The sequence below is a fragment of the Tenrec ecaudatus genome, chromosome 6 (genome assembly GCF_050624435.1).
Source record: "Tenrec ecaudatus isolate mTenEca1 chromosome 6, mTenEca1.hap1, whole genome shotgun sequence".
Taxonomy (NCBI): Eukaryota; Metazoa; Chordata; class Mammalia; order Afrosoricida; family Tenrecidae; genus Tenrec; species Tenrec ecaudatus.
Genome location: NC_134535.1, coordinates 125710521 through 125723574, shown reverse-complemented (window position 1 = coordinate 125723574; position 13054 = coordinate 125710521). Strand labels below are relative to the sequence as shown.

The 13054-nt window shown below is 40.2% G+C and overlaps 1 protein-coding gene across 1 annotated transcript in view; it reads right to left on the bottom strand.

Annotated features, from left to right (window-relative positions):
* LOC142451656 (antigen WC1.1-like) overlaps positions 1–11553 on the bottom strand; it is a 208777-nt gene extending 197224 nt beyond the window's left edge. The window contains exon 1 of the mRNA XM_075553369.1: positions 11538–11553. Coding sequence (XP_075409484.1) covers positions 11538–11553 — 16 coding nt within the window. The remainder of the gene's footprint in view (positions 1–11537) is intronic.
* Between the last annotated feature and the right edge of the window lie 1501 nt (positions 11554–13054).

The following is a 13054-nucleotide window of genomic DNA, read 5'->3' as shown; positions in this document are numbered from 1 at the left end:
AGGGCGCATATATTTTTTATCTCAATCCATACATACATCCATTGTGTAAAGCACAACATTCATTGCCCTCATCATTCTCAAACATTTGCTCTCTACCTAAGCCCCTGACATCAGGTCCTCATTTTTTCCCCTCCCACCCTGCTCTCCTCACCCTCATGAACCCTTGATAATTTATAAATTATTATTTTGTCATATCTTGCCCTGTCCGTCTCCCCTCACACACACTTCTGCTGTCCAACCCCCACCCCCACCCCAGGGAGGAGGTCATATGCTGATCCTTGTAATCGCTTTCCCCTTTCCAAGCCACCCTCCGTCCACCCTCTCAGTATTGCCACTCTCACCACTGGTTCTGAAGGGTTCATCCGCCCTGGATTCCCTGTGTTTCCAGTTCCTTTCTGTACCAGTGTGCATCCTCTGGTCTAATCAGCTTTGTAAGGCAGAACTGGGATCCTGATAGTGGTGGGGGAGGAAGCATTTAAGAACTAGAGGATAGTTGTATGTTTCATCGTTGTCTCATCACACCCTGACTGGCTCATCTCCTCCCAGAGATCCTTCTGTTAGGGATGTCAAGTGGCCTACGAATGGGCCTTTGGTCTCCATTCGGCACTCCCCTCCTCATTCACTATGATATGATTAGCAAGCTTTTCTTTCTTGTTGTTTTGTTTTGTTTTTGTCATTGGCTTGTTCATGTTGCTGTTGCTTTGTTTTGTTTTATTTTATTGCTTGGTTTTGCTCTGTCTTTTTTGTGTGCATGTTACTATCTCCACATGTCTATCTAAATAAGATAGGATGGATGAAGAATCTGGAGGAGAAAACAACGGGACTGCCAGTAATGGGGGTGGGGAGTGATCTAGGGGTATCCACATAATAGGAAGGGGAGGTATTGTGGGTACAAATGTGACAAGATGGGCAGATCCTAGAGTCAGGATGGCAGCCTAACTTTGGATGTCACTGAGCCCATTTGACCTGTTCTCTGGTTCACTATAGAAACCCTGATCAGTAGGGAGTAAACCCACACTACAGGGACCAGACTGATGGCTGCAAGCCTTTAGGGAGAAGTGGCCCATTGTCCTTAACAGCAGGGAGTGGGTCCCACCTATGGTGGGACCAGACAGGAGTCTGACAGCTGACTGCCTTCAGGAAGGTAACTTGCTAGTCATTTACCATCAGTTGCAAGCAGCGTCCTAAGTCTAACATATATTTGGAGGAGACGACTTGGGAGAAATCTTTCTGTTTCCCACAGCTCATTATTAGTTATGCATTGTTAGAGATTTTTTTCTGCTCAAGTACCGTGATTGTACAGAAATGTACACTGTGAGACATGAATGATAGCAGTTTCAGAAAGCCTAGTCAAACAGAATGAAATTCTGCTGCAGAGAGTGGGAAAGGACAGGAATGTCATAGCAGAAACTACCGTGTAGGAGTGATGAGAAGAATTACTCTATTAAAGGTGAGGGCGAATATGATCTGCTTGTTTCTCATTATTTATGCACCTGTATCTTCACCAAAGGCTTAGGTTAGTGGTCCTTGGCTTTTCTGGTTGGAGGTTTGACTTTGGGTTGGGGCTTTGCTCTTCTGATTGGTTGGGGTTGCCTAGTCCCACTCTGTCTATATGCATCTATGTGAATGTATATAAATGAGCCATTGAATAGGAACTGCGGTGGTGCAGTGGTTACACATTGGCCTGGAATCTGCAAAGTCCGCAGTTTGAACCAGCAGTTACTCCTTGGAAGAAAGATGGGGCTTTCTAGTCCAGTAAACAGTTACAGCCTCAGAAACCCACATGGCCAGTTCTATCCCGTCCTCTAGGGTCTCTATGAATTGACATTGATGTGATGGTAGCGAATTTGGTTTTAGTGATCCACAGAAAGTCAGCTCAATGAAGGTAACTACTATGCTTATCTTTTTTACTTTTAATTTTTTCTTGTGAATTAGGCAAAGGCTTACGGAACAGACAATCAGGTTTACAGTCCACAATTCAGATGTTTTTTGTTTTGTCTCCTTCATAGCAATCTCCTGAATTGCAATGCATTTCCTGTTTGCAGTTCCTCCCTGCATTTCCGGTTTCCTTTTCCACTTTCCTGACCCTTCTGAACTCTGCCCTTGGATACCAGCTGCCCTTTGGATCTTAAATGGCTGATTATAGGAAGGTGTGAGTACCTCACTAGTGTTATAGTTTCTCTTATATTGCTGTCTATTGTTTTGCTGAAAATTGAAGCACTGGGGTGAGCTGAGGAATGAGCTCACCAGTTTCTATCTGACCAGTCAGACTGCTTTCTTGGGTGATTTTTAGTTTTGTTCCACATTTTTCTCTGATTCTTCCCAGGACCTTCTAATAGGTTCCCTTTCTGGGTAGTCAGTAGTGGTAGACAGGCAGCATCTACTTCATCGGCTCTCCACCTGTGGATCACGACCCTTTGGGGGTCCAATAACCCTTTCAAAGGGGTCGCCCGCTACATAACAGTAGCAAAATGACAACTATCAAGTAACAACAAAAACAATTTTATGGTTGAGGGGTCACCACAACACAAGCATCTATAGTAAAGGGTCGCGGAATGAGGAAGGTTGAGAACCACTGCTCTAGTTCTGCACTGAGGATTATCGAGCCTGATGATCAGATGGTCCATTAGTCCCTTGGACTAATTGTTTTTATGTACTGTTAGATTTTATTTCACTTTTCCTTAGATTTGCATAATTCCCTTTTCCTTTGGATGGGGACAGACTAATACTTGCATTTTACATGGCTACGCATGAGCTTTTAAGTTGCTACTCACCAATGTAGACAAAGTAGAATGCAGTGTGTATGTGTGTGTGTGTGTGTGTGTGTGTGTATGTATGAACTATGTTATGCCAACTAGACGCCCTGGTAGTGGAATGGTTCTTCACTGGGCTGCTAACTGCAAGATCAGCACTTCATAGTCACCAGCCACTACTCAGGAGAAAGACGGAGCTTTCTAATCCTGTAGAGTTGACCATGTCAGAGACTCCCAGAGGCAGTGTACCCTGTCCTGTGGGGCTGCTCTGAGCCAGTGTTGACACACATGGCAGTGAGTTTGGTTGTGTTTTCATTTGGTGATGTCAATTTTCCTTTGTGTCCTCTGAGACAATGTTCCTGTTCCCCCAGGACCAACCACTCATTCATTCTCTCAAGGCATTTATGTGTGTCTAAGAGTTTTCACAACTTTGCTCCCAGTATGTGCTCCCACATTCATGGATACATGCATTCATGGATAACGTATTTTCAGCAAAGGCAAGTACACACATGTAGATATTCTCTGTCAAACGTCTGTATGTTCATGAGTCTACTCCTTTTCTCCCTCCCACATCTGCTCCGTCTACTTGTCAGTCCACGCATGAACTCATAGGTCACAGGTATTGCAGGATCGTGTATTTGACACTTCTTACCTCTGTTGCTTTTAACTCTTGCAAACCTTCCAGTGTGAGCTCTTGCTCCATCACTTTTTGCCAACCTCCATCTCATCGTTCATTCCCCCGCATCCATGAACACTTCTCTATTCTGTAGACCTTTACTTCTCCTCTCAGGCTTGTAACCCTCAAAGAAAGTTTCTTTTAATGTAAAATCTATTATTGATTTAAAAATTACTAGTTGCACACAATCTCTGTCCCTTGGGATTGACTAATGTTTCAGCTTAATGTTCTCCTTCATTAACATGAAATATTTCACAGATTCATTGGTATATTTTAAATGGTATAGAGTGCTATGTCTTAGCTATTTCTCTAGATGTGTACCAAGTGGAGGAGTGCTTGTTATATAGCATGTCTTTTCCAAATTTGGAGGATATACTGTTATCCAGAGTGGTTGTACAACTTTACGGTCCCACCAGCAGTGTAAGAGGGCTCCACAGAGCCACCATTTGTTGCTATTTCTGTGTTTTTTTTTTAAACTTTGCTATTAATACTGTGGTAAAGTGATATCTCCTAGTTGCTTGTTTTGTTTTTTTGTTTTTTTTTTGTATTTGCAGCTCTCCAATGGAAGAGGATCTTGAGCATTTCTTTATGTGTTTGCTGACTGTCTGAAAATCTTCATTGATGTGCTCTGCCTATTTATCAATTACTTTACTTATTTTTTTCTTGTTGGCATGTGGGTGTTTTATACAAATTCCAGAACGTCGTTTCTTATCTGATATATCATTGACAAAATTTTTTCCCAAAATTTTTCCAAAAGATTTTGGATATTTTTAGGAACCCTGTTGGAGTAGTGAGTAATGTGTTGTGCTGCTAACCACAAGATCAGGTGCTTAAGGACCTCGTTTCTCTGTGGGAGAAAGATGAGGCGTTGTTCTCCTGTGAAGATTATGGCCTTGGAAGCTCTGTGCTCGAGGCACACTGACTGAATGGGAGTGAAGGTTTTTTTTTAAGTTGGTTTTATGTTTAGTTTTTTTTTAATCCAACTTGAGTTTGTATTTGTAAAAGGTATGAGTTGGATTCTATTACAATTTTCTGCAAATCGATGTCTAGTTTTGTCAGCTTTTGTTAATGAATTTTGGCCTATTGTCAAAGACCAGCAGTTTGCAGGTAGAAAGATTTATTTTGGATTCTTAATTTTGTTCCATTGGTATGTGTCTATTGTTGAACGAGTAGCAGGCTGTGGTGAGCACATAGGGGGAAAGGTTATGAAAATTTTTTTACACATAACCAAACAGGTTGAAGGAATGACTGCTTTGGCCATGGGGCTCAGGACTACTCCATAGTATCAGGGAAACCAAGATCAATCAATTGGCACAACATTTTCCACCATGATTATGTTCTACATCCTACTTTGGTGGGCAGTTACTGGGCTTTTAAAATTCATGTGCAGTGTCCTAAGGTGCAATGAAGCAGGAAAATTGACCTCCACAAGTGGAAGAATAACAAGGTGCTGCCCAGCTACTAATGCCAACTGCTCCAAAAATTCCTGCAGAGAGTGGGAGAAAATCATGGAACAAAATCCAAAATCACAAAAATAACTAGGTTTACTGGTTATATAGAGACTGGAGGAACTGCTGAAACAATGGCCTTTAGTTACCTTTCAGGCCTGAAACTAAACTCATCCCCTTGCGTCAATGCTCAGTCAAACAACAGACAGGTCTACAGAAGGAGCATTAGCATAGCAAAGTGAAGAAATGGTGCAGAAACCATGTCTGCCTCCCCCAGCGTCAGAAAGGAGAGTGGGAATCCAATTCCCTATGTGTCCAAGGATAATTGCTCTGAGGCAGAGGTTAGACACACCTCCACCTCCATCCTTCTTTTTCCTATTCTGATACCTATTGTCTCTCCGTGGCATTCTACTTCTCTACTGGTTTTGCTCATCTGCTGAATACACAACAATCGGGATTATGACAGTTTCTTTGGGAAGTTAACTGGTTACAAGTGCTCAGGACCAGAAAACTTTAAGGATATGAATGTATATATACCCACAGCTAAGTTGAAAAGTACTAAGTACTTCTCTCTGATTGGTGTTTGACCTCTCAGGCATGGGATCCTCTGCCTCTGCCCTGCTCAGGAAATCATTACAAAAATACTTTATTGTTGACAAATGTCCACTCTGTCTGTAAGCCAGACACTTGCCTTCAGGTTCTCAGCTTTCTTTATTCTCTTGACCAGGAAGCTGCCACCATGGCACTGTCTTCATGGTCCCTGCTCCTGCTTCTCTACACAGAGATCCTGGATGACTTTGGCTCCTTCTTTTCCTGGTCATAGCATTCTTTTTGTTCCTTTAAAAATGGCTCATTTTATACCCCCAAAAGTAGTAAAACTGATTAATCACTGAATAAGTGTCTTTTAACTTTGTTTATATGATTCCATGAAGTCAATTCACAGGAACTATAAACACTATGGGTAAAAGAGTCATATTAAGTATCCCTGGGAGGTACACACTCCTTAGAATAATCATCGAGTGAAGATAAAAAGGGCAATATTTACCCACCACCAAAGTTCAGTAGAACTAGGAAAGAAAGAAACAGAAACCAGAAACACAAAGAGGAAGAGGGATAAGTGATGTCACATTGTGTGGATTACAAATAATGACATGAAACAAAATGTGTATGACTTATGGAGTGGAAAACTGATTGGTTCTGTAAATCTTCACCTAATTCACTGAAAAATACAAAGGTTTTTTTTCTTTAGAAAGGTAAAAATATTTTTTCAGTTTTATTTTTTTAAATGTGAATATTTGATATGATTCAGGACTATGAAAAATCATCAATTATTTATGTTTCTCGTGTGATTTTAATATACAGAAGGAAGAATAATAAGATTATGAATATTTCAATGCACAAAAGAGGAACCTGAATGTGGGATTAGGTATCCACAATGAGATATTAAAGATTTAAATAGAATTTAAAGCATAATGAAGAATATAAAAATAATAAAAAGAACAAATGAAAATATAAATCCTAAGCGATTGAAATACGCAGTGATATGAAAACAAACAAAGCACCAAGAAACTCACTGCTATGAAGTCAATTTTGACTCACAGTGATCATATAGGACAGGGTAGAACTGCCCCTGTGGGTTTCTGAGACGGTACCTCTTTACATGAGTTGCAAGTCTACCCTTCCCCCTATCAGATGGGTATTGGTTTTGAACGGCTAATCTCATGGTCAGCAGTCCAAGGCATAAATATTACACCACCAGAGATCCTCAGATAGCAAGTAATATGTGTAATATTTGGATATAGTAGTATTTTAACCATTGTGAATAATAGTTTATTCACTAAATAGGGTTGAAAATATAGCACTAGGTAGAAAAATAATCACATGCCCACTTAACTGACATCGCTACACTTGCCCTAAAATAAATGGAATTTAATCATAGGTACATAAAATGTTACTCAGCCATAAAAAAATGAATCCTCATACATTTAACCACATGGATGAACTTTGAAAACATTATGTTCCATAAAAGCCAATAAATCTCATAGAGATATAAACATAGGTGTGTATGTATGTAGACATTAATTCATAAAAATAGAGCTATTGGGCTATGTACATGTATTTATATGACAATACATTGAGGTAGTAGATGGGCTTTGGACCTCTGCTCAAGCCCTCCCTCAATGCAAGAACACGCTGTTCGAACAACCTGCCTTCTCTGATACTCACCATCCCGGCACCATAGCTGAAGACAAAATGGATGGTGCATAAGCAAATGTGGTGAAGAAAGCAATGGTGCCCGGCTATCAAAAGATGTAGGGTTAGGGGTCTTAAAGACGTGAAGTTAAACAAGCAGCCATCTAACAGCGAAGCAACAAGCCCACATGGAAGAAGCACACCAGCCTGTGTGATCATGAACTGTTGATGGGATCAGGTATCAGGCATCAGAAGATCAAAAGCAAAGAAAGAAACAAACAAAAAGCATTGTTCAGAATGCGGGGATTCAGAGCAGAGACCCATAACCGATCTGTAGACAAGGGACATCTGTCACACAAGGGTCACAAGGAAGGAAGGAATCAACCAGCGTGTAGTATAGTTCTGATGAAACACACACAATTTCTCTGGTTACTTGAGGTTTCCTCAACCCCCACTCTCATGACCCCATTTCTGCCTTTCACTTCGGGCTACACAGGACCATGTACACAGGTACAGATAAGAGGTCACGACACATGGAATCCTGGTCATATAAACCCCTCAGGAACAGAAATAAGAGTGTCAATACCAGGAGAGTAGGTGGAAGATAGGCAGAGGAGGGGAGGAAGGGGGAACCTATCACAATGATCGTCATATAACCACTTTCTGAAAAAAAGTATTCACAAATGTGTTATCTATATTTACACACACACATGCGCGTGCACACATACACAGAAGAGCAGCTAAATATGCTGCTCATGTACAATCCAGCATTTGTATTCATCATAGTATTTGTCTCTATTGATTCAGGTTTAGGATAATGACTTAATGGTACATTTCATCAATTGTACAAACTTCTTTTTAGTACTTCTGTTCTGCCTTCTAGTTTGTTGTGTAGTGGGTCGGATCTTTTTCTTAAAATTAAAATAAAAAGCATTTTATTGGCGATTCACACAACTCTTATCACAATATAGACATCCATCCATTGTGTCAATCACATTTGTACATTTCTTGCCATCATCATTCTCAAAACATTCTATTTCAACTTGGGCCCTTGGTATCAGATCCTCATTTTTCCCCTCTCCCCCATCCTCCCTCGTTCACGAAACCTTGATAACTTACGACTTATTTTTTCTTGTCTTACACTGACCAATGTCTCCCTTCACCCACTTTTCTATTGTCTGTTCCCCAGGGAGGGGGTTATAGGTAGATCATTGTGATCAGTTCAACACTTTCTATCCTACCTTCCCCTTCCCCTCCTGATAACTCTACTCTCATCATTGGTCCTGAGGGGTTATCAGTCGTGGATTCCCTGTGTTTCCAATTCTTATCTGCACCATTCTACATCCTCTGGTTTAGCCAGGTTTGTAAGGTAATATTGGGATCATGAAGGGGGCGGGGGGAGCATTAAAGAAGTAGAGGAAAGATGCATATTTCATCCGTGCTACACTGCACCTTGATTGTTTTATCTCCTCCCCAAAACCATTCTGTAAGGGGTTATCCTGTTGCCTACAGATTGCCTTTGGTTCTCCACTCTGCACTCCCTGTCATTCACAATGATATCATTGTTTGTTCTTTGATGCCTGCTACCTTAACTTATCAACGCCTCATGATCTCACAGGCTGGTGTGCTTCTTCCATTTGGACTTTGTTCTTCCCAGCTAGATGGCTGCTTGTTTATCTTCAAGCCTTTAAGATCACAGAGACTATATCTTTTGATAGCTGGGCACATCAGCTTTCTTCACCACATTTGCTTATTCACCAGTTTTGTTTTCAGCTATCATGAGAATCATGGAATGCCAGTGTATTGGAACCAAGTGTTCTTGCATTGAGGGAGTACTTGAGTAGAGGCCCAATGTCCATCTAATAAGTTAATACTAAACCTATAAATATATGTGCATAGATCTATTTCCCCGATCCTCATATATGAATATATTTACATATGCACATGCCTGTATTTAGATCTCTATAAATGCCCTTTGCCTGCTAGTTCTTTCCTCTATTTCTCTTTACTTTCCTTTTGTCCCACTATCATGCTCAGCCTTCATTTAGGTTTCAGTAATTCCTCTGGGTTACATTGCTCTTGATCAAGCCCTACAAGGCTTCCTACACCTTCTCACCATTGATTTTGGATCACTTGTTGTTCCCTTGTCCCTGGGTTTGTTAAAACTTACTTCCTTTCCCATGCCTTCCCCTCTCCCATGTTCCCCTACCCCCAAACAATTTGTCCCATTCTTTTCTCCTCCTGCTTGTGTATCCTGTCTATCTTATACAGACCTGCAGAGGTAATAATATGCCCAAAAAACAAGACACCAAAACAAAGCTTGAAAATTATCATCCAAGGCAAATAAAAAATGGTTTCTATTTGGTTGGAGTAGCAAAGGAAAGATAAAAGTCAACGATCCCAGAAGGAACTGGAATGGGTGTTTAATTTCTGGCATGAAAAACTGCCTCATTTGTCATGAGACCGGATGAAGTAAATTATGCCTGACTACCATCACTGTCCATCTTGTTAAAAGATTTCTTTGATGAATCCTGAGCAAAATGGGAAATGTATAAAATAGAACTTCAGAGCCTCATGGACTCCATTCATTCTGGAGGCTGAATGATCAACTGAAGCTGTGACACTATTGTTCTCTGTCAACCTTTCTACTTTAAATCTTAAACTGAAACTGTTCCTCGAAGCCATCTTTAAACCAAACAATAGATGAACTAAATTAGAAGACAAAGTTTGCTTTCAACAGCATATTCTTTTAAAGGTTTGTCTATATGTGATCACATTGACAACAGCAACTGGAAAGGTTAAGTGAGAAAATCAAAAGGCAGTAAATTTGTGCTACTAGAGATGAAATAATTTGGGAAAAGAATAGTGGCACAATTGAAAAAAAATTAGCAATATCACTGAGTTTTACAGGCAGAAAATGTGTAATTGGTGTATGTTTCGCCCTCTATATTCATATCTTCACCAAAAATTAAAGAAAAAGTGAAGTATAAGATAATAATTATCTATTATAAGTTTATAAGACAGACAAGGGGACCCTGGTGTCAGAGTTGGTCACAAGTTGGGCTGATAAAGCAAGGCTAGTAATGTACAACCACCAGCTGCTTCCCAAGAGAAAGATGAGCTTTCTACTCCCAGAAGATTGACAAGCTCAGAAACCCCAGGGACAGGTCTTTTCTGTGCTATGGGGGCACTGTGAGTTAGAATAAAGTCAGTGGCAGTGTGTTTGGTTTTAATAAAGACAAAGCATACAGGTAGTGGTGGTCTTCAAAAAATTTTGAGGAAAAACGGGGTTACAAAATAAAAACTATTAACTTGTCTTTCAACATAAGCACCACAAAGGTGAGGACAATTTTCTATGTGATGATACAAAACATTCCGTTTATCCCTAAAGATATCCTGGGGATTTAACCATGTCAATACAATATTTTTCTACATTGTTGTCTGAAGCAAAATAGGGGCCCTTTCAAGATTTTTTAAGATGAAGGATAAAAGGAAATCAGAAAGCGCCACATTGGTGCTTGCTAGGGCAGCAGTTCTCAACCTGTAGGTCATGACCCCTTTGGGGGTCGAATGACCCTTTCACAGGGGTCACCTGATTCATAACAGTAGCAAAGTTACAGTTATTAAATGGCAACAAAAATAATTTTATGTTTCATGGTCATGATAACATGAGGAAATGTATTAACTGTATTAAACTGTTTAAGGAAGGTTGAGAACCACTACTTGGTGGATACTTACTGATTTCTCATCAAAACGTTTTTTGATGAGAGGAATGCCTATTTGTGATGGGAGGGGACTCTGGTGTACTTTTCCTGGGTATTTTTCTGATAAAGTTTTGGAAAACATTCTCATAATTCACGAATGATTTTGGACCCTCAAAATGTCAACGAGGAACATGCCCTAAGCATCCCAGGAATTGTTGCCTTGACATTGGATATTGACTGATCCACTTTTGATGTGGCTGGAGGATTCTGATTCTTGGTAGCCACTCCTTTGGTAGTGCTTTGCCATCAGCATTCTACTGGCTTAGCCAGACTTCATCCCTGTTACAATTGTTTGAAGAAATTCTTCCGGATATTGATCCCACTTGTTTAAAGTTTCCATTGAAACTTGTTCTTATCTGCCGCGTTCTCCTGAAGTATAAACTTTGCTCATCTTTAATTTTTCAGTCAGGAATGTTTCCGTTAAACCATATGAGATGCCTGTAGTAGGGCTATTGCTTCTGCCATTAATCACTCATCCTGTCAATTAGGGCAAGAACAAGATTGTTTCTTAGCAAATTGATGTGGATGAGCTGTCATTGTGGGTTCATCTTTAACATTGTCGAGTCTTCTCTTTAAAGAAGTCATCCATTTGTAGACTGCTGAATTCTTTGGAGCGTTGTGCTCATAATATTTCTTTAAAGAATGACGTCATGATTCATTTACTCAAGCTTCACCACAAATTAGACGTCTGTTCCTCACTCACCTTTAGCAGAATTCATGTTGCTCTAATATGGGGGTCCTTTCCATGCTACTTCTTATCCTTTCTTCATGACACAAACTACTTAGTACACATTTATTTTGGTGCAAAAATTCGAAATTCATTCACATTTTTTCATACTTTGCAGCTTCTATGAGCATTTTAAAACTTTTTAGGTGTGCTTAAAATATGTCACATTTGATTGTAAAAGTCTCATTCTAGAACATTGTACTATAAAATTTTCCATCATGATCTAACATGCTCCCACCTTGCGATATGGAGAAAATGGAGTCATTTCTTTGGAGTAATAGAATTTCTTTCAGTAGTCCATGATGTTAGTGAGGTCATTTTCATATCTGCACAAGACTGACAGTTCTGAAACTTCTCTTTATTTAAAATAAAATAGCATTTAGCTTTTAATTTTGAGCAAGCAGTTTGTCTTTGGGTGCATCAGTGCAGGTACGTCTATGTCCATCATTGAAGGCCCTCTTATAGGCCTGAAGCTTAAAGGGAACCAGTGAGCAGAACACCCTATTACTGTCATTGTGGCAACCATTCAGGTACAGTTGATGAGTGCTAGTGGGGGAGATGCAGCCATCAACAGATAGACTGAGTTAGGACATTTTCCTTGGCACACATTTACTTGGTTTGCAGAAGTGAGCCTTGACTGGTCTGAAGGCATGGGTTTGTGTGAACTCCTGAATTTATACTCATGACATAACCCACGAGTCCAAAGCTGAGGGAGAGTGAGAAGCGGCCAAATACTCTTAGCAGCAAGGAGTTATGTGTGGAGTTCCATACTTGAAGCTGAATGCCTAAGACTGAGATGTGCAGAATTCAAACAAATGTAGAGGGAAAGATGTTTGACACCATGAACTAGTGTAAACTGCTGAAATGCGATGACTTGCTCTGGTCTAAATATTGATTATGGATACCAGTATTCAAAGCTCGAACCAGAAATGTAGATTCTTCCCATCAAGAACCATTTTTTCCCTCAGAGACTTGGATTGATAGGGATGGGAAATTTTGAAATTGAATACCTAAAATGGGGTAGATAGACGCATGCAATGGCTTGCTTACAAGCTGGTATGGGTGTGCTCATAATAAAAAATTAAAAGGAGGTAAAGTAATCTTTCATGTATGAACAGAACAATGGGTAAAGGAGCTAGAGCTAGGGGGTCGCCTGTAGTACAATGAGTTATTTAATATGGCTCTTCCGGTCAAAGTCTAGGTGCCCCTGGTGGTGGGGTGGTTATATGGTGGGTTGCTAACAGAAAGGTCAGCAGTTAGAATCCACCAGTGGTTCCTGCAGAGTTACAGTCTCTGACGTCCACAGGCCAGTTCTACCTTGTTCTGTAGGGTTGCTGCTAGTAAGCATGGACTCTAGAGCAGTCAGTTTGAGAGTGTTTTGTTGTTGTTGTTGTTTTGTTTTGTTTTGAGTCGCAGTCTCTGTAACTTCCATCACAAGATTTTTTCCTGAGGCATTTGAGTAGGAGAATGTGGGGAAGGTATTGAGAGGATTA